The 22,549-nt window shown below is 45.9% G+C and overlaps 1 protein-coding gene across 1 annotated transcript in view; it reads left to right on the top strand.

The window, feature by feature from the left end:
• LOC141170093 (armadillo repeat-containing protein 1-like) overlaps positions 1 to 22,549 on the top strand; it is a 60,030-nt gene that overhangs the window by 19,996 nt on the left and 17,485 nt on the right. Inside the window, exons 3-4 of the mRNA XM_073655140.1 lie at positions 300 to 477; positions 662 to 803. Coding sequence (XP_073511241.1) covers positions 300 to 477; positions 662 to 803 — 320 coding nt within the window. The remainder of the gene's footprint in view (positions 1 to 299; positions 478 to 661; positions 804 to 22,549) is intronic.

Raw genomic sequence — 22,549 nt, 5'->3', positions numbered from 1 at the left:
TCGCCTAGGTTATTGTCCACTTCTGCAGTGGCCGATTTCCTTGGCTGCACTGATGGCGGCTTTTCCAATGCGGAAAGTGTGTTTTTTGGGTGAGCTGCTCAGTCATGCCGCTGGAAAGAACCGTCAGTCTTCAGAAGCGCACTGCTCCCTAGGAAGCCAGGAGGCCGAGAGGTGGCGCACTTCTGAAGAAAGAGGATGATACAACCCCTTTAATCAGTACTTTTTATAGTGACCTTTTCCAGAACAAGATGACAACAGAGCTCTCCTGTGATATATGGATAAATTCTATTTTTTTTCAGTGACACAAGTAATCGTAGTAAAGTACTCACCCATCAGATTCACGTGTCATTAGGTGTGCCAGGTCACTTGCATACACCAGAAACCAAGAACAAGCAAAACAACCTACAGTTCTTCATTCCAAGTGCAAACAAAAGAGCCAAAACCATAACACTCCACATCCATGGACTTGATGATCTGGTAACGGTCATCTGTTTGATATTGCCATACTGCACACAGAACTTATTATAGCTTCGATCCACTTTTTAAAAGGGCTTCCAAGATTTTTTTTTTAAAGAATGGCTTTAAATATCTCTCTATTCAGGTAAATATTAAGCTGCAAAATTCCGCCTAATTTATTTTAATTTTTTTTTTTTTTTAGTAGGAAGAAGTGACCACTATAGACTTTCATGATAGGAGATACCTATGTGAAGAAACATTATTAAAGGTGAAATGTGTCATCAGCTTTACATTTCAGACAGCAATCAGAAGGTGCACTGTGCAAGTGGAGCCAGACCTGGCCACAGAGGTAGGAGAAAATGAAAAAATATTTTCTCATAACTTAGGATTGCTGTTTTGTGGAGAAAAAAAATTACACTGCGGTCGCACCAATTTTCATAAAAAACAGTGGGAGGGATTGATGTAAATTGTAGCGGAAATTTGCGTCAGTTCATAAATGTTGGAGTTTGTGTTGGCGCACATGCAGCACAAGATGTGCCAAATTTATTATGAGGCATATACCATATTTTTCGAACTATAAGACGCACCCCAAATTTTGGGGTGGAATATAGAAAAAAATATATTTTTATAAGATGGGGGTCCGTCTTATAGTCTGAATAGGTACAGTATCTTACCTGGGGGGCAGTGGAGCGAGGGTCACAGGAGGCAGGGTCCTTCAGGAATCTGGTGCTCCAGCAGCGGGGAGTTGTGGTGGAGCAGGATTGCAGGGCCCTCTGTGGCGCCCCTGAGGGTTCAGTCACCACAGAGGTACTGCGCCTCACCCAGAGGTGTGGTATCTCCTTCTCTCAGGTAAGGATGGAGTACTGCCCGGGACCCCAATACCTGCTCTCAATACTACACTACTCCAGACCGGCTGGAAGGGCCTTATGCACTTGTTTTGCTTCCCCGTCTCTGGCTGGAGAAGGGGGAACCAAAGAGAGGGGGAACCATGTAGTGGGTGTGGGTGGAGAACGTAGTTCAGGGGAGCACTTTAGGAAGATATAAAAAGGGAAGCCATCTTAGAAACAGCATTCAGTTCAGTCGGAGAGGAAGCAAGAAAGAAGAGGGGAGCAGAGTCTCTTCAGGAGCTCTGCTCTATAGTGGGGCCTAGTAAGGAAGGCCCAGGAGGGGAGCAGAGGAGTAAGGCTCCAGTAAGGAAAGGGATTCCAGGGGTACGGAAGAAGCAGGAGGCCACCCGTACACCCGAATCTGCCAGGTGTCAGAGGGATCAGGCCACAAGAAGGGAACCGGTCCTTGGACTGGCCGAGTACTCCATGTCTCAGCCAGAAAACCGGAGGCTTCTGCACTTCCAAGGTGCAGTTGCCATACTCTCATCTAAGCCACCGAAAAGGGCACCAAGTAGGTACGGGAACCCCAAGTTGCCCAGAGGGATCTCAGAGTACCCGTTCGGGACTTTGTTTGCGAGGCGCAAGGCAGGAGGGAGAAGACAAAGCGCGGGAAGTCGGTCAAGAAAGGAACATACAAAAGTGGGGTCCCGTTAAGCGCTTCTGATATACTAGAGAGAGTGCTGAACCCCTTTCTGGCAAACGCAGTGCGACGCGGGAGGCTGACACCTGTACAGTGTACCTGAGGAACCTAAAAAGAACTGTGAGTAAACTCGGATGACTGCACTCCACTGCCTCTGTCAGTTATTTTCGCTGTGCCATCTCTCCTGCACTACAACCCCCAGCAGTACCATCAACCCTGCACTGCCCTGGGGCCCGCTCCACCTTTGGGGAGCCGTTCCAACCCAGCTGCCCTATCAACTGTCCCAGAGGTCTGCAGCAGCATTGGTACCTATTACCAGAAACCACAGGTGGCGTCACGAGACAAAACAGCTATTCGTCCCATCAAGTGACAAGCCCCTTTTCAAGATTGACCCCAGAGTACGGGCCCGGGAGCCGACTGCCGTGACATCCTAAACAAGGTAAAGGCCCGGGTACCGAGTCCCCCATATCCCCTGTGCGAGTCACCTCCATTCCCTCCCTCAGGAACCTGGCAGCTGCAGCAGAAGAGTTGGCTGGGGCCCGGTGACTGGCTGGGGCCCGGTCCATGGCTGGGGCCCGATCCATGTCTGGGGCCCGGTCTATAGCTGGGGGCCTGGCTGAGGCCCGGTCCATGGCTTGGGGCCTGGCTGAGGCCTGGTCCATGGCTGGGGGCCTGGCTGAGGCCCAGGGCTTGGCGATTGGGCCTGGCTGCGTGCTGCTGAGGCCTGCCTGGGAATCGGTAGTGGTGGTAGCGGCAGCAAAGGAGGAGGAGGTGAGATGCTGCTGGCTGGAGGCCGGCACGGGTTCGACTGGATGCGGGCAGTGTCAAGCTGCGGGCTGTGGCTGGTGAGCGGCGCAGGTTTCCGGTGTGTGCGGCCATCTTCCTGAAGCTGCTATCTACATGAAAATGGCTGCCCGAGCTACAAGCCTGCGGATCACAGCTTCAGGAAGATGACCGCGCACACCGGAAACCTGCGCCCTCACCGGCCCAAAGCCAGACACTTCCCGTATCCAGTCCAACCCGCGTCTGCCCCCAGCCAGACACCCGCAGCATCTCACCTCCTTTGCTGCCGCCACCACCACCGGGTTCTTGAAGGAGGGAGGCCCCGCTATCTTGCTCCACCACCACCGCAAGTACGCAGCGTTTGGAACATAAGTCGCACCCTCCATTTTCCTCCCAAATTTGGGGGGGAAAAGTGCATCTTATGGTCCGAAAAATACGGTACATCTGAGTAAGCTTGATGCTTGTTAATCCAGTAAGCAAGCTTCTGTTTAAAGGGGTTCTCCTCCAAGAACGTAATAAAATGGCCCCGTCACATAATTTAAATGCAACCCTTTCTACTCATCAGGACTGGCTGCAGTCTGAAAAAAAAACACTGCTCCTGAGACCTGTGTGTCAACTGACAGAAGCTGTATCGTACGCACACATACTTACAGGAGCTGAGGGGAAGCCTGTGACTGAAGAAGAAGAAAATCTTCTCTTCAGCTGACTGGGCACAGATGACTGAGACTGCATACGAATATCCTTTGTATTCAGTCAGCCAAGAAGATTTCTTTTTTCTTTCTATTCTCTTCTCTCGATTTCTTCGCTCTTCCTGACATGTGACTAGGACATGCTGTGTTTGAATTGTTATTGCGATTTCATTACATTCCTGGAGCACCCCTTTAACAACCTAGTCTATGAAACTTCACTCAACTTTTTTTTTTTTTCTCCTCGCCAAAATTGGAAAAAAAATAACCTGTCAAAACAGGATGCCTATCCTTTCGCTGTACCTTTTATTGTGCAAAGTAAATGATCCATCTGGAGCTTGCTCTTGTAGCCTTTATCATGTGTCCTGTTTCATCTGGTTTTAAAAGTAAATCTGACAAAAAGTACTTTTTAAAAGGGTGCAAGAAATGAACTGGATTTTGCTAGAAAGGGTTCACAGATAGAATAGTGTTAGTTACGGAAGCTGTCTTGTCCAGTGTTGCTATTAACCTGCAGATATAGGGTTAATATTGTTATGAATGTTCCCTGCCATAGTGCTGAAAGTGCAGGGCCTAGGAGAAAATGTAACTTTATTTCTCCCAGGAGCCGCAACTTTCAGTCATGAAGGTGTATTAGTAGAAATGAGTCACTGCTCACAGCACTGAGCGGAGCGGCTGTGTCCAGGCCCCGGCACTGACTGACTGCTAGCTTTGCACTGATGCATTTCTGAGTACGGGGATGTGCCATCTCTTTTAATGCTGTGAGTAGTGACTGTAATTGTTCCAGTAACGCCTGCATGACTGAAAGTCACCAGCACCTGGGAGAAATAAAGTCTATATTCTCCTGGGAGACTCGCTGCCGCTGGGCACCTGCTAACTAGTGTTGAGCCACCCCCGTAGTGTTCGAGTTCGGTTCGGTTCGTCGAACACCTTCGAACACCGTTAAAACCAATGGCAGGCAAACAAAAACACATAGAAACACATAGAAAACACCTTCAAAGGTGTCCAAAAGCTGACAAACTGCTCTGAAGACACAACTAACACATGGAAAAGTGACAAGTACATATAGTCATGCGAAAAGAAAAGAGGTGGAGGAGTAAAAGGAGGGGGAGACACAGATATAGGCATGTCATGCCCTTCTAAAATCCAAAAAGTGAGAAGCCGACACGTTCAGTCCGCTCCTGCCCGTGCCACCTCCGTGTCGCCGGGTTTGTGCCAGAGTCGCGGTGAACCCTGACGGCCAGCCCCCCTCTCCCAATACTGGTGCCTGTCCGCTAGTGGGTCGAACGAGCCCCCCTGTGGTGGAGGCAGCTCTAAGCTTTTTAATTTAAATTGTCTCTCTAATTTGAATGAATACACTTTAAATCCATTTACAACGATCTATTGGAGGGCAAGTCTCATGCCAGCAGCCGCGTAATTCCAGCTCCAGTAGCGTCCACTAAAGCTGCTGCAGTTAAAAAGCTTTTATAAGGATCGAGCTCGGCTGTCCACCGCAAGGGCATCCTACTGCCAGTCCCAGCCCCTATGCCTTGGGGTGCCTCCTGATGCTCTTCACTGAGTATCCCGTGGTCCCGAAGCATTTCCTTTGAAAAAATTAAGTGTCAAAACTACAGGTGGTGTAGCTTGCTTAACAGCCGGGATAATCCGCTGACTAGCAGACACTGCTACTAGGCACAAAGTATTTCCTGGGCTAGATGCAGTTAAAAATTTGTAATTAGATACTCTCGTTGGATGCTGAGAAAGCATTCCATAGAGTCTCCTGGCACGCCATATATGATTCTCTTAAAAAGCTTGGGGTAGGGGTCTAGGGGACCCTTTTATAGCCAAAATCACGGCCCTGTATCGCAATACGTCACCTAGGCTGAAGATAAATGGAACTGTATTACCCTGAGGGCTCGGTTGCTACAGAGGTATTGCACCTCACCCAGGGGTGTGATATCTCACTCTCAGGTAAGGATGGAGTGTGGATCAGGACCCGACACCTGCATGCAATACACCACATTGCCGTGGGGCAGGGCGACCAATATGCCCCTGAGATGGGCACGACAGTCCCTGTCCCTGGCTGGAGTGGGGGGAGAAAACACTGAGGAAGGGGAACCCTGTAGTGCAAGAGCAGGGAGGAAGCAGTTCCTGGGTGCATTGAGAAGGGAGTATAAAAGGTGGGCACCATCTTAGTTCAGTGCAGAGAAGTCTGAGCAGAAGTGGCAGGGAGCAGGGGCTCTGCATGAGCTCTGCTCCAGAGGCGGGCCTAGTAACAGAGGACCAGGCCTGGAAGAGGGAGAAGGAAGGAAGGGGAGCGGAGAAGGCTCCAGGAACGAGGAATGAAGGGATCCCAGGGGTGCGGACGGGCGAGTCGCCACCGCACGCCCGAATCCACCTGCGTGGAGGGGTCAGGCCAAAGGGGGAGACCGGTCCCCGAAACTAGTGGAGGCAGGAAACGACCCTCAGCTAGAAACCGGAGGCTGTGACATTTTATGTGGCGCAGCCCCTCGCTACACCCGCTAGGAAGGCACCACATAGGGTCAGGGAAACTGGCGCCAAGTTTACCAAGAGGAGGCCCGAGGCAGCCGGACAGAAGGGTTGGTAAGAAAGGCCAGACAAAGGACACACAAAGGGGGTCCTGTGAAGCGCTCCAAAGTTATCTGGGAGTTGTCTGAGCCCCTCACCTGGTGAGCACAGTACGAGGTGGGCAGCCGTTACCTGCAGACGTGGTCTGGATAATAAGAACTGTGAGTAAAGGCCCTGGACTGCATCACTGACTCCGTGTCGTTACTGCTGCTGCCCTGCACCATCACCCCCATCCTCCGCATACACTGCCCTGAGGCTATACTCCTCCCGTGGGGAGTTATGCTACGCTCTGCTGCACCCACAACACCAGCCTCAGCGGTCTGCCCTGGAGCGGCGGTTCACTCTGACCGCAATCCACGGGTGGCGTAGTCGGACATTTAAACATCAAAACCACATAAATAGTTCTGCCACTGGTTTGACCGCCCTGAGCCACGGAACCGGGTCGCCACCACGGAGACTACAACCACCAGCATCCACCAAAAAGGGTCCGGCTCCGGGTGTCCCAAGGCCCAGGGGGCGCGTCAGAACATTTTCATCACCTTTCACAATCACCAATGGGACAAGGCAGGGATGTTCTCTGTCCCCTCTCTTATACATCCTAGTGACGGAGCACCTGCTCTCATCAATTCGCCATAACCCCAATATTAGGTGGATTGAGGTGGGAGGCACCGACTACAAGTGCTCTCTATTTGCTGATGATGTCCTAGTATATATCACTCAATCACATATATCCATCCATGCTGTTATGGCTGAAATAGATCACTTTGTTACATGGTCAAATTTTAAAATCAATGCAGCGAAGTCTGAGGCCCTCGATGTCTCCCTCCCCAAATCCATATAGGATTCCATCCAGTCCAACTTTCCCTTTGCCTGGCCCTCACAGGGTATCAAATACTTAGGAATTCCTATTCATAGAGACCTCTCCCATCTATGTTATCTTAATTTTGGGCCCTTTATTGAACAACTCCATACAGACAACGGTTGGCAAGTTAGAACTGTAAGATTCACTACGTGAACCACTGGTGTTTTGTGGAAAAGCACATGTACACTGTGTTCCAAATTATTATGCAAAAAGTGTTTAGGAGTGATAAGGGAAGAATTTGTTTGTTTGTCAGTTAAACTCATTGATGGTGATGTGTGTCAGGGCTCTTTATATCACTGTAAGCAATTGCAGACACCTGTGCTAATTAGTTTGGCAGGTGTGTCCAATGAAAGGCAAGACTACTTAAGAAGGCTGTCTCACATTATTAAGCAGCCTACATTTTCTGCCAAAATGGGAAAGAAAAAGGATGTGTCGGCTGCTGAGAAGCAACAAATTGTGGAGTGTTTAGGTCAAGGCATGACTACAATCAACATTGTGCGATGATCAGGATGAAGTGTCTTGGCAATCAAGAAGTATGTAGCTGATTCACAGTACACACGTATGCGTGCTGATAAGGGCAAATTGAGGACTTTTTCCTACAAGCAATTACGTCAGGTTAAAAGAGCAGCAGCAAAAAAGCCTTGTCATAGCAGCAGACAAGTTTTTGAAGCTGCTGGTGCCTCCAACGTCCCCCGAACAACAAGATGCAGGGTCCTTCAGAGGTTTGCAGCTGTGCATACGCCATCCTGTCGACCTCCTCTATCCACTTCACACAAGCAGAAAAGGCTTCAGTGGGCCAAACATTACATGAAGACTGATTTCAAAACTGTTTTGTTCACGGATGAGTGCCGTGCAGCGCTCGATGGTCCAGATGGATGGAGTGGAGGATGGCTGGTTGATGGACACCCCACGCAAACACGGCTACAGCGCCAACAAGGAGGAGGTGGAGTAATGTTTTGGGCTGGAATCATGGGGAGAGAGATTGTCGGCCCCTTTAGGATCCCTGAAGGCGCTAAAGATGAACTCCATAATGTATGTGGATTTTCTCAAACAGCACTTCCTGCCATGGTTCAAGAAGAAGAACCGTGTATTTCACAGCAAGATCATTTTTTTGCATGATAATGCACCATCTCATGCTGCACATAAAACATCTGCATCTCTGGCTGATATGGGCATAAAAGGGGACAAACTTATGGTGTGACCCCCATGCTCCCCTGACCTCTACCCCATTCAGAACCTCTGGAGCATCATCAAAAGGAGTGTCTATGATGGCGGGAGGCAGTTCACATCTAAGCAACAGCTCTGGGAGGGTACTCTGTCCTCATGCAAAACAATTGAAGCAGAAACCATCCAAAACCTGACAAATTCAATGGACGAGAGAGTTCAGAAGCTCCTTTCGAACAAGGGGTCCTATGTGAAAATGTAACATCACCTAGAATAAAGTTTTGAGTTGAAAACTGTTTGATTTCAGTTTCTAATAACCTGCTAATGCTTATAATTTCAAAAATGACCATTTTTTTGGTCTTTATTAAAATGAAAAGGTTGATCGAAAAGTTTGGCGGATCTAAGAGTGTGGCAACCCAGTAGTCATGATTACTTCGAATTCTGACAATATGAGGGTCATGCTGCAGGTAGTGCAGCAAGAAGGCACTTATGTGTCTTGCGCATCTTGGAGCCCCAAAATTATTTTCCGGGCTAGATGCAGCTAAAAATTATTATTAATTTTAAATCTGGTGGAGCTTAGTATAGATGGCCTAATAGGATCAGTGCTGCACACTGCTACAAAGCCCAAATTATTTTCCAGCCAAGATACAGATAAACATGATTAGTAATTTTAAATCTGGTGGAGCTTATTATAGATGGCCTAATAGAATCAGTGCTGCACACTGCTACAAAGCCCAAATTATTTTCCAGCCAAGATACAGATAAACATGATTAGTAATTTGAAAGCTTAAAACGGTTGGTAGGGTGATTTTAACCAATCATCCATCTTTTACTCTCCCCAGGATGACACAGGGGTAGAAAAGTCGTTTCGGATCCATGATTTTTTCATCTTTATGAACGTGAGTCTGTCTACATTATCAGTGGAGAGCCGCGTGCGCTTATCTGTCAGCACACCACCAGCAGCGCTGAACACACGTTCAGACAGAACGCTGGCTGCGGGGCATGACAAGATCTCCAAGGCGTAAGTGGCTAGCTCCGGCCATTTATCCAGATTGGAAGCCCAAAAAGAGCAAGGGTCCAGTGACACAGTCATGGCTTCAATGTTTACTTGGAGATACTCCTGTACCATCGTCTCTAGGCGTTGACTATGTGTCAGACTTCTTGTCTCCTGTGGCCTTGCAAAGGATGGGCTAAAAAAGTGGTGAAATGATTGTGCAAAATTGATGTTACCAGCAGATACTGTGGTTCTGTTATGGTTTGAGTGCTGAACACTTGACGGTCCCACGGTTGGCAAGTTGGAACTGTGAGATTCACTACGTGCACCACTGGTGTTTTGTGGAAAAGCACATGTAAGATTCTGCAACAGTCTCTGCTGATACTCCTGCATGCGTGCATCCCTTTCTATGGCAGGAATAATTTCTGCAAATTTACTTTTGTACCGGGGATCTAACAGTGTGGCAACACAGTAGTCAGGATTATTTCTAATTCTCCCAATTCGAGGGTCATGTTGCAGGTAGTGCAGCAAGAAGGCACTCATGTGTGTTGCGCATCCAGGAGCACCAAGTCCCTGTTGTGTTGGTGGCGAGGTAACAATCATGCTTCCTTCCTCTGTCCTCTCTCCCCAACCTCGCACAACAGAAATGTGATCAAGGTCTCCCTCATCTGATGAGTCTTCCATCAGTTCGTCCTCCACTTCTTCCTGGGCTCCTGCACCTTCCTCACTAGTTTGGCTGCTACCATGCGCCCTGGTAAAACCATCTCCCCCACCCTCACATGCCTGCCGCCTTGGTGCTGCCGACCGTCTGGACCTTGCAGATGTTAGCCCTTCTGCATACAACTCCTCCTCCTCTACTTCCTCCACCTCCTCTTGTGCCACCACCTGACTCCGAATTCTGTTTAACATGTGCTCCAGCATGTAAATCACCGGAATAGTCATGCTGATAATGGCATCGTCAGCACTAAACATCTTCGTCGCCATTTCAAAACTGTGCAGAAGGGTGCATAGGTCCCTGATCTGAGACCACTCCTCCAGCGTGATTTGCCCCACGTCTGGATCTCGTTGGCCCAGGCTATACGTCAGAACGTATTGCACCAGGGCTTGTTGGTGCTGCCACAGTCGCTGCAACATGTGCAGAGTTGAATTCCACCGGGTAGGCACATCGCATTTTAGCCGGTGAAGTGGCAGGCCCAACGACTTCTGTAGAGATGTAAGTCGCTGAGCTGCGGGATGCGAACGGCGGAAGTGAGCACACAGCGACTGTGCCCTCTGCAGAAGGTCATCTAGTCCGGGATAGTGGGCTAAAAATTGCTGGACAACCAGGTTCAACACGTGAGCCATACAAGGCACGTGTGTGACATTGCCCCGGCGAAGGGCCGCACCCAGGTTTGCAGCATTGTCGCACACGGCCTTCCCTGGTTTCAGGTCCAGTGGAGACAACCATTCATGAAATTGGTTCTCCAGAGCTGACCACAACTCCTCAGCTGTGTGACTCACATTTCCCAGACATTTCAAAGTAAAAACCGCCTGATGACGTTGAGCCCTACTGCCAGCATAGTAAGGAGGTGTGCAGGATCCCTTCTGCGCAGTTAGAAAGCTTGTGGCATGACCAGACAGGCTTTGGGTGCAAGTGGAAGACCGAGAGGAGGTTGAGGAGGCAGAAGCAGTGGAGGAACTTTGACATAAAGAGGATTGACACACAACTCGTGGGGACGGCAAGACTTGGACAGCAGCCCCTTGTCCTGCTGTCACCATAGTTACCCAGTGCCCAGTCAGCGACATGTAACGCCCCTGTCCATGCCTACTCGTCCAAGTGTCTGTGGTGAAATGCACCCTGTCACACACAGAGTTTCTCAAAGAAGCGGTGATGTTGTGTGCGACATGCTGGTGGAGCGCAGGCACACCTTTCTTTGAGAAGTAGTGCCGACTGGGCATCTGGTACTGGGGCACTGCGACGGACATAAGGTCTCGAAAATCCTCTGTGTCCACCAGGCGGAAAGGCAGCATTTCTGTAGCCAAGAGCTTGCAGATGGTGAAATTCAACCTCTTAGCTTTCTCATGGCTAGGAGGAAATGGTCTTTTACTTGTCCACATCTGAGGGACCGAGGGCTGGCTATTGTGCATAGACGGGGTTGATAAGGGTGTCCACGACAAACTGCCGGTCTGTGAGGAAGATGCAGGCGGACATGTTAGGTTGCCTTGATCCAAAGGTGGTGCTATCGATGTCGGACAGCGCTCAACACCAGCTGGTGTTACCACCTCCAAAGAAAATGATGACCTGCCAATCACGCTGGCTGTTGCGGGTAAAGAGGTGGCAGGTCTGCGCCCCAAAACAGGTGTGACTGCTGTCCCCCCAGTCACAGAGGATGAAGAGGCCGCGGATGCACAAGATATGGCAGACGGTGGTTGGCCCGGCCGGCTAGGCCGCATTGTAGCACACTGAGCTTCCCACTGCAACTTATGCTTCATGTCCATGTGCCGGTTCATGCATGAAGTACTCAAACTATGTATTTTTTGGCCTCTACTTAGCTTTTGCTGACAAATGTTACAGATACCACGAGTTGGGTCATCTTTATCGATCTGAAAAAATGCCCAGGCTATGCAAGGCTTAGCACCCATGCGACCTGAAGAGCCACCACGACTTGTGGTGATAGGCAGAGTTGTGTTTGAGGATGCAGTTGTTGACGTGCTTCCAGTACTACGTCTCTGTCCAGGAAGGCGCAACCTGACCTCGTCGTCACTAGCATCTTCCTCCACCTCCTCTGCTGACCTCATCTCTTGGCTGACTGTGGGTTGACAGTAAGTGGGATCTCCAACCTCATCATCATCACCCTGTGCGTTATCACACCCGTCGTCCTCAGAGCCAACCTGTTCCTGCCCTGACAAAAAACTAAAGTTGTCGCTCCAATCAGGTATTTGAGTCTCATCATCGTCTTCCTCATTGTCTCCACCAACAGGAGTTACAGTTTGGGAATGAGGGTCTACATTATGGTCAGAACCTTCTGCGTCTGGTCCTAGATCCGACTCATAAAGATTCTGGGCATCAGTGCAGATCATTTCCTCGTCTGGATTCACAGAAGCGCTGGAGTCGACCTCTGATTCCCAGGCTACAGTATGAGTAAACAGCTCTGCAGACTCAACCATCTGTTCTACCTCATACTCAGATGGGCAGCTGGAGATTTGGGAGCTGTGAGGAAGCAAGTGCGATTGGGGTGACACCTTTGAGGACTGGAGTATTTGTGATGTTGAAGTTGATGTGGAGGAGAGCCCACTTAAAGGAGCACTTGATATCCGTTGAAGCACCTGCTGTTTTTGTGCCTCATCTGGAATTTGTAGCGATTGGCGTGGCCGTAAGAAAGGGATCTTATCACATTGTCCGCTAAAAGAAGTAGACATTTTAGTTTGGCTGGAAGATGGTCTTTCTTCTGCAGATGTTACTGTTGCTTTAACACCTACCCCACGGACACAACCTTTTTTCCCCTTCCCAACACGCCTATTCCCCTTTCCACCAGCAGCAGGCCTTTTTCCACTCATTTTGGTGGTTAACTAATTCACAACTCTGGAGTTGTTTGCACAAAAAAACAATGGATGGGAACCGAGCAGAGCTGAGTGGCCAAACTGTGGTATTAGGCCAAAACTATTGGCTGGGTTAGATGCAGAAAAAAATTATATTCAATTTGCAACCTGATGGAGGTCAGTATAGATGGACTAATAGAACAAGTCCCACACACAGCTAGAAGCCCAAATATTTTTTCAGAGGTAGATGCAGAAAAAAAATATATTCAGTTTGCAACCTGATGGAGGTCAGTATAGATGGACTAATACAACAAGTCCCACACACAGCTAGAAGCCCAATATTTTTTCAGAGCTAGATGCAGAAAAAAATTATATTCAATTTGCAACCTGATGGAGGTCAGTATAGATGGAGTAATAGAACAAGTCCCACACACAGCTAGAAGCCCAAATATTTTTTTCAGAGCTAGATGCAGATAAAAATTATTTTTAATTTGCAACCTGATGGAGGTCAGTATAGATGGACTAATAGAGAAAGTCCCACACACTGCTAGAAGGCCAAATATTTTTTCAGAGCTAGATGCAGAAAAAAATTATATTCAGTTTGCAACCTGATGGAGGTCAGTATAGATGGACTAATAGAGAAAGTCCCACACACTGCTAGAAGGCCAAATATTTTTTCAGAGCTAGATGCAGAAAAAAATTATATTCAGTTTGCAACCTGATGGAGGTCAGTATAGATGGACTAATAGAGAAAGTCCCACACACTGCTAGAAGGCCAAATATTTTTTCAGAGCTAGATGCAGAAAAAAATTATATTCAGTTTGCAACCTGATGGAGGTCAGTATAGATGGACTAATAGAGAAAGTCCCACACACTGCTAGAAGGTCAAATATTTTTTCAGAGCTAGATGCAGAAAAAAATTATATTCAGTTTGCAACCTGATGGAGGTCAGTATAGATGGACTAATAGACCAAGTCCCACACACAGCTAGAAGCCCAATATTTTTTCAGAGCTAGATGCAGAAAAAAATTATATTCAATTTGCAACCTGATGGAGGTCAGTATAGATGGAGTAATAGAACAAGTCTCACACACAGCTAGAAGCCCAAATATTTTTTCAGCGGTAGATGCAGATAAAAATTATTTTTAATTTGCAACCTGATGGAGGTCAGTATAGATGGACTAATAGAGAAAGTCCCACACACTGCTAGAAGGCCAAATATTTTTTCAGAGCTAGATGCAGAAAAAAATTATATTCAGTTTGCAACCTGATGGAGGTCTGTATAGATGGATTAATAGAACAAGTCCCACACACAGCTAGAAGCCCAATATTTTTTCAGAGGTAGATGCAGAAAAAAATATATTCAGTTTGCAACCTGATGGAGGTCAGTATAGATGGACTAATACAACAAGTCCCACACACAGCTAGAAGCCCAATATTTTTTCAGAGCTAGATGCAGAAAAAAATTATATTCAATTTGCAACCTGATGGAGGTCAGTATAGATGGAGTAATAGAAGAAGTATCACACACAGCTAGAAGCCCAAATATTTTTTCAGAGCTAGATGCAGATAAAAATTATTTTTAATTTGCAACCTGATGGAGGTCAGTATAGATGGACTAATAGAGAAAGTCCCACACACTGCTAGAAGGCCAAATATTTTTTCAGAGCTAGATGCAGAAAAAAATTATATTCAGTTTGCAACCTGATGGAGGTCTGTATAGATGGATTAATAGAACAAGTCCCACACACAGCTAGAAGCCCAATATTTTTTCAGAGGTAGATGCAGAAAAAAATATATTCAGTTAGCAACCTGATGGAGGTCAGTATAGATGGACTAATACAACAAGTCCCACACACAGCTAGAAGCCCAATATTTTTTCAGAGCTAGATGCAGAAAAAAATTATATTCAATTTGCAACCTGATGGAGGTCAGTATAGATGGAGTAATAGAACAAGTCCCACAAACAGCTAAAAGCCCAAATATTTTTTCAGCGGTAGATGCAGATAAAAATTATTTTTAATTTGCAACCTGATGGAGGTCAGTATAGATGGACTAATAGAGAAAGTCCCACACACTGCTAGAAGGCCAAATATTTTTTCAGAGCTAGATGCAGAAAAAAATTATATTCAGTTTGCAAACTGATGGAGGTCTGTATAGATGGATTAATAGAACAAGTCCCACACACAGCTAGAAGCCCAATATTTTTTCAGAGGTAGATGCAGAAAAAAATATATTCAGTTTGCAACCTGATGGAGGTCAGTATAGATGGACTAATACAACAAGTCCCACACACAGCTAGAAGCCCAATATTTTTTCAGAGCTAGATGCAGAAAAAAATTATATTCAATTTGCAACCTGATGGAGGTCAGTATAGATGGAGTAATAGAACAAGTCCCACACACAGCTAGAAGCCCAAATATTTTTTTCAGAGCTAGATGCAGATAAAAATTATTTTTAATTTGCAACCTGATGGAGGTCAGTATAGATGGACTAATAGAGAAAGTCCCACACACTGCTAGAAGGCCAAATATTTTTTCAGAGCTAGATGCAGAAAAAAATTATATTCAGTTTGCAACCTGATGGAGGTCAGTATAGATGGACTAATAGAGAAAGTCCCACACACTGCTAGAAGGCCAAATATTTTTTCAGAGCTAGATACAGAAAAAAATTATATTCAGTTTGCAACCTGATGGAGGTCAGTATAGATGGACTAATAGAGAAAGTCCCACACACTGCTAGAAGGCCAAATATTTTTTCAGAGCTAGATGCAGAAAAAAATTATATTCAGTTTGCAACCTGATGGAGGTCAGTATAGATGGACTAATAGAGAAAGTCCCACACACTGCTAGAAGGTCAAATATTTTTTCAGAGCTAGATGCAGAAAAAAATTATATTCAGTTTGCAACCTGATGGAGGTCTGTATAGATGGATTAATAGAACAAGTCCCACACACTGCTAGAAGCCCAATATTTTTTCAGAGGTAGATGCAGAAAAAAATATATTCAGTTTGCAACCTGATGGAGGTCAGTATAGATGGACTAATACAACAAGTCCCACACACAGCTAGAAGCCCAATATTTTTTCAGAGCTAGATGCAGAAAAAAATTATATTCAATTTGCAACCTGATGGAGGTCAGTATAGATGGAGTAATAAAACAAGTCTCACACACAGCTAGAAGCCCAAATATTTTTTCAGCGGTAGATGCAGATAAAAATTATTTTTAATTTGCAACCTGATGGAGGTCAGTATAGATGGACTAATAGAGAAAGTCCCACACACTGCTAGAAGGCCAAATATTTTTTCAGAGCCAGATGCAGAAAAAAATTATATTCAGTTTGCAACCTGATGGAGGTCTGTATAGATGGATTAATAGAACAAGTCCCACACACAGCTAGAAGCCCAATATTTTTTCAGAGGTAGATGCAGAAAAAAATATATTCAGTTTGCAACCTGATGGAGGTCAGTATAGATGGACTAATACAACAAGTCCCACACACAGCTAGAAGCCCAATATTTTTTCAGAGGTAGATGCAGAAAAAAATATATTCAGTTTGCAACCTGATGGAGGTCAGTATAGATGGACTAATACAACAAGTCCCACACACAGCTAGAAGCCCAATATTTTTTCAGAGCTAGATGCAGAAAAAAAATATATTCAATTTGCAACCTGATGGAGGTCAGTATAGATGGAGTAATAGAACTAGTCCCACACACAGCTAGAAGCCCAAATATTTTTTCAGAGCTAGATGCAGATAAAAATTATTTTTAATTTGCAACCTGATGGAGGTCAGTATAGATGGACTAATAGAGAAAGTCCCACACACTGCTAGAAGGCCAAATATTTTTTCAGAGCTAGATGCAGAAAAAAATTATATTCAGTTTGCAACCTCATAGAGGTCTGTATAGATGGATTAATACAACAAGTCCCACACACAGCTAGAAGCCCAATATTTTTTCAGAGGTAGATGCAGAAAAAAATATATTCAGTTTGCAACCTGATGGAGGTCAGTATAGATGGACTAATACAACAAGTCCCACACACAGCTAGAAGCCCAATATTTTTTCAGAGCTAGATGCAGAAAAAAATTATATTCAATTTGCAACCTGATGGAGGTCAGTATAGATGGAGTAATAGAACAAGTCCCACACACAGCTAGAAGCCCAATATTTTTTCAGAGGTAGATGCAGATAAAAATTATTTTTAATTTGCAACCTGATGGAGGTCAGTATAGTTGGACTAATAGAGAAAGTCCCACACACTGCTAGAAGGCCAAATATTTTTTCAGAGCTAGATGCAGAAAAAAATTATATTCAGTTTGCAACCTGATGGAGGTCTGTATAGATGGATTAATAGAACAAGTCCCACACACAGCTAGAAGCCCAATATTTTTTCAGAGGTAGATGCAGAAAAAAATATATTCAGTTTGCAACCTGATGGAGGTCAGTATAGATGGACTAATACAACAAGTCCCACACACAGCTAGAAGCCCAATATTTTTTCAGAGCTAGATGCAGAAAAAAATTATATTCAATTTGCAACCTGATGGAGGTCAGTATAGATGGAGTAATAGAACAAGTCCCACACACAGCTAGAAGCCCAATATTTTTTCAGAGGTAGATGCAGAAAAAAATTATATTCAGTTTGCAACCTGATGGAGGTCAGTATAGATGGACTAATAGAGAAAGTCCCACACACTGCTAGAAGGCCAAATATTTTTTCAGAGCTAGATGCAGAAAAAAATTATATTCAGTTTGCAACCTGATGGAGGTCTGTATAGATGGATTAATAGAACAAGTCCCACACACAGCTAGAAGCCCAATATTTTTTCAGAGGTAGATGCAGAAAAAAATATATTCAGTTTGCAACCTGATGGAGGTCAGTATAGATGGACTAATACAACAAAGCCCAAACACAGCTAGAAGCCCAATATTTTTTCAGAGCTAGATGCAGAAAAAAATTATATTCAATTTGCAACCTGATGGAGGTCAGTATAGATGGAGTAATAGAACAAGTCCCACACACAGCTAGAAGCCCAAATATTTTTTCAGAGGTAGATGCAGATAAAAATTATTTTTAATTTGCAACCTGATGGAGGTCAGTATAGATGGACTAATAGAGAAAGTCCCACACACTGCTAGAAGGCCAAATATTTTTTCAGAGCTAGATGCAGAAAAAAATTATATTCAGTTTGCAACCTGATGGAGGTCAGTATAGATGGACTAATAGAGAAAGTCCCACACACTGCTAGAAGGCCAAATATTTTTTCAGAGCTAGATGCAGAAAAAAATTATATTCAGTTTGCAACCTGATGGAGGTCAGTATAGATGGACTAATAGAGAAAGTCCCACACACTGCTAGAAGGCCAAATATTTTTTCAGAGCTAGATGCAGAAAAAAATTATATTCAGTTTGCAACCTGATGAAGGTCTGTATAGATGGATTAATAGAACAAGTCCCACACACAGCTAGAAGCCCAATATTTTTTCAGAGGTAGATGCAGAAAAAAATATATTCAGTTTGCAACCTGATGGAGGTCAGTATAGATGGACTAATACAACAAGTCCCACACACAGCTAGAAGCCCAATATTTTTTCAGAGCTAGATGCAGAAAAAAATTATATTCAATTTGCAACCTGATGGAGGTCAGTATAGATGGAGTAATAGAACAAGTCCCACACACAGCTAGAAGCCCAAATATTTTTTCAGAGCTAGATGCAGATAAAAATTATTTTTAATTTGCAACCTGATGGAGGTCAGTATAGATGGACTAATAGAGAAAGTCCCACACACTGCTAGAAGGTCAAATATTTTTTCAGAGCTAGATGCAGAAAAAAATTATATTCAGTTTGCAACCTGATGGAGGTCTGTATAGATGGATTAATAGAACAAGTCCCACACACAGCTAGAAGCCCAATATTTTTTCAGAGGTAGATGCAGAAAAAAATATATTCAGTTTGCAACCTGATGGAGGTCAGTATAGATGGACTAATACAACAAGTCCCACACACAGCTAGAAGCCCAATATTTTTTCAGAGCTAGATGCAGAAAAAAATTATATTCAATTTGCAACCTGATGGAGGTCAGTATAGCTGGAGTAATAGAACAAGTCCCACACACAGCTAGAAGCCCAAATATTTTTTCAGAGGTAGATGCAGAAAAAAATTATATTCAGTTTGCAACCTGATGGAGGTCTGTATAGATGGATTAATAGAACAAGTCCCACACACAGCTACAAGCCCAATATTTTTTCAGAGGTAGATGCAGAAAAAAATATATTCAGTTTGCAACCTGATGGAGGTCAGTATAGATGGACTAATAGAGAAAGTCCCACACAATGCTAGAAGGCCAAATATTTTTTCAGAGCTAGATGCAGAAAAAAATTATATTCAATTTGCAACCTGATGGAGGTCAGTATAGATGGACTAATAGAATGATGCTATGCCCAAAAGATTTTACTTCACTAGGTGCAGTAAAAAAATTGGTATTCTATACACAGGTGGTATATCTTGCAACACAGATAGGCTACTCCACTGACTAACACACTCTGCAATAGGCCAAAAAGGATTAGCTTTGCTAGATTCAGCCAAATGCTGTGAAAAAACTTGCACAGCACTGGCACAGACCTGCCAGGCAAAAACTGATAGGAACTGATGTAACCTAGTCCTGAAAAGGACTCCAATTACAATTAGTCTTTACTCCCACAACCTATCTATTTAAGAGCACAGACCTGCCTGATAAAAGTCGTAGGAAATGCTGTAACCTAGTCCTTAAAAGGACTGCAATCACAACTATTCCCTACTCCCAAGCTATCTGTAGATTTGTGCGAAAATTGGCTTGAAATTAACAAGGTATAGCGCACACAGCAACAGCGGTGCCGTCTAACACGCAGCTGCAGCAGTGAGAAAATGGTGGCGACCGGGAAAATGGCTTGGTCTTATAGGGCAAGGACATGTGACATACACTGCCAATGACACATGCCCTTGCTTGTGTGAAAAAAAGCAGTTCGCTCCGTGTGTGCGCTGCTGATAGGCTGACAGATTGCACCTCCCCACTGTAAATGCGGGAAAGAGAAAAAAAAATGGAGATCTTCATTATTCCTGCAGAGATCCATCCCCTGCCCCTCCCCCCACCCCGCTGTACACTCAAACTGCGTATTAACATTAATTTTCATCATTACTGAGAAAAAATCCAGTTATGATTTTGGTGCACGAACCGTTATCGAACATAACCTCGAACAGCCGAATTTTTCTCAAATCGTTCGTGTTCGCCGAACGGCTCGAACACCGCCCAAAACAGCTCGAATTTGAGATTGGCGAACAGTTCGAGTAGAACAACGCTCATCTCTACTGCTAACCTGCAGGTTAATAGCATTATTCGACCTGACAGACAAAGAAAACCTGATCTTCCAATAGGTTTTTTTTTTCTATCTAGATCTATTTTCTATTAAACAAACACCGCTTAATTCCTTCTAGAAATATGTATGAATAACTATGTAAAGAAAGAAAGTGGGGTTTAGGGGCGCTGGTGGATATAGTCAGTATTACTTGCAGCAAGAAGTGAGGGGCACCATATACCCCATAGGTAATGGATCATTGGTCCTCCCTGCTCTCCGTCTTCAACTTCAGTCACATGACCAACTAGGACCTGACGCTACACAGGTCCTGATACACAGACGCTGCTCTACTTCCGGACGCTGCACGCTGATGCCGGAGTCTCCGGCCGGGACTCCGACATCCAGCAGCTCCTGCCTTTCTCTGCCAGCAGTACACCTCCGCACTGCATCAGGAGGAAAGCCGCAACACCACGGATCAATAACTACTTAAGGTACCGCACTGCCTCACCAATGTTTTCAAGACAGCTGCCTATATAGGAACTTCCGCCTATGGTACACACTATTGAGCCAATAGGCTCTCTGGACACTACAGGGAATTCTTATGCCTAATTCTAAAACTGAATAGCCAACCAACGTTTGTACCTCAGACTAACAGGAACAGGAATCCTGCAGCCAAAATACAGCGGGATCTGGCCAACCAGCCCCCCTGGTATAATTAAATATACCACCTAAACCAGCCAGTGGTAATTCTATTCTATATTTTATAACTATATAACATCAGTACGAGGGATAAATATATCCTTACTAATTAATTCACTTCAGGTCCCTACAGGTTAACACAGTGAAATTGTGGACTAAACTGTGACCGAAGTAGTCATACTTACCATAGAACAAGCCGTTGGGTAGAACTGAACCAAATAGAGTTCATCTAATCAATCATCATTTCCTTACTGGTAACGTATTTTACCCTATCGCAATTTGTGTATTATATGTTTTGTCAGGTACATGTCTATTTGCCCAGATCATAACTAATATTACCATTTAGTCCCCACAGTAAACTACCTCTCTAGCCATACAAACACAAGTGGCTCCCCGGAACAACAGGATCAATAATCAAAACCCACTCTTCAGCCAACTAAAACAGGTAATTATCTAGATTTACTGTGTGGCGCCCTGCTGCGCATTGGTGCCACAGAACCCAGAAGGGTGCATGGATGGACTTCTCCACAAGAAGCCCTCACACATTCACACACCTCCACCCTACCACCTCACTCCGGCAGAGGGTGCCCGTTAGGGATATATATATATAGGGAGGGTGGAGCCAGGCAGCTCAGTTTGTGTTTTAGTCTGAAGTGAGTTCAGACAGGTCCTACTCAGCCACAGAGAGGGACAGAGCTCAGAGTTGAGCTGAGAGCGTGCTGACGCTCAGAGAGCAGAAAAGAGGCAGCACGCTGGCTGCTGTGCTTAGGCCAGCCAAGGCCTACAGCACGTGTGAAGGCCTAGTGAGGGCCCTGAGTGGCCGAAGGCGAGAGCAGAAGGAAGAAGTAGCGAGGGGGCAGAGGAGCATACCAGGCTCACCCCGATATATATACCGGACACCGTGTCCGCGCCTACAGGGACCCTTTACACCTGGTAGGAACCACCGGAACCCCTGGAGGACTACAGGTCCTAGGTTCACCAAATGCTGATTACAGGTCAGCAGGTGCAAAGAGAAACAGTAACCAAGCTAGGCCTAGCTCCAGACAGGTCAGAAGCTTAGCGAGTAAAGTCACGGATGAGGAGGCCCTATACCCGCTCACTGGGGAGAGTCCAAAAGTGCGCCCTTCACCCGGAGTACCCTGCACCGTGCCTGCACCATCACCAGTAAAGGTACTGAAGCTTACCCCCGTGTGAGTGTCTGTCTTTCCTCCGGGACCGTCCTGCCGTCTGTTCCCTGCACCACCATCCATTACACCCCACGCTGCCCTGGAGCTATATCTACCTGTGGAGAGCCACACCATCCCTGCTGCCGTAACACCAGCTCCAGAGGACTGTTCCGCAGCGGCAGCACCCCTTAGCCGCATTCCACAGGTGGCGTCACAAACACTTTCTCAAATCCCCTATAAACTATTCCCCCTTTTACTGACCGCCCTGGGTCGCGGACCGGGCCATCTACCGTGATATTCCCCCAGCAACCAGAGGCCCGGGTGCCGAGTACCCCATGGCCCAGGGGGCGCGTCAGCCTTGGCATCACGAACAGGATTCCGTGCCCGTTGCCACCGGGTACTGTGCACCTCAAAAGACTGCAATACTCACTGTGGTGAAGGTTTCCTGCCATTCCCGAAATTTCCCGCAATTGTCCACCATCTTCCTGTCGCCGCGCGGGAAGAAGAGGGGCGTAACCGTGGGAATCGGAGAGGCGTAACCGCTGGAAGCGGGCGAAGCCCAGGACACGCCCTGCCCCTGACGTCGAACCAGGAAGCGTCAGGTCCTGGATGGAGTCCAGAGGACGCTCTGACGTCAGACGCGAGCGACGCAAGGTCCTGGAAGAAGACCGTCGCTCGCGGAGCTGCGGCCTACCTGATAAGAAAGTGAAGAAGGTAGGCTCCGGTTCACTAGGGGGGCGCAACCATGGCCGATGACCAGCAAGCCGCCAGAGCACCGGTTAACGCTGCTG

This window comes from Phyllobates terribilis, unplaced genomic scaffold (assembly GCF_046119375.1).
Source record: "Phyllobates terribilis strain yellow unplaced genomic scaffold, ASM4611937v1 Scaffold_1__5_contigs__length_1240528914, whole genome shotgun sequence".
NCBI lineage: Eukaryota > Metazoa > Chordata > Amphibia > Anura > Dendrobatidae > Phyllobates > Phyllobates terribilis.
Note: the sequence above shows the minus strand (reverse complement) of the source record. Positions and strands in the feature narration are given on the sequence as shown.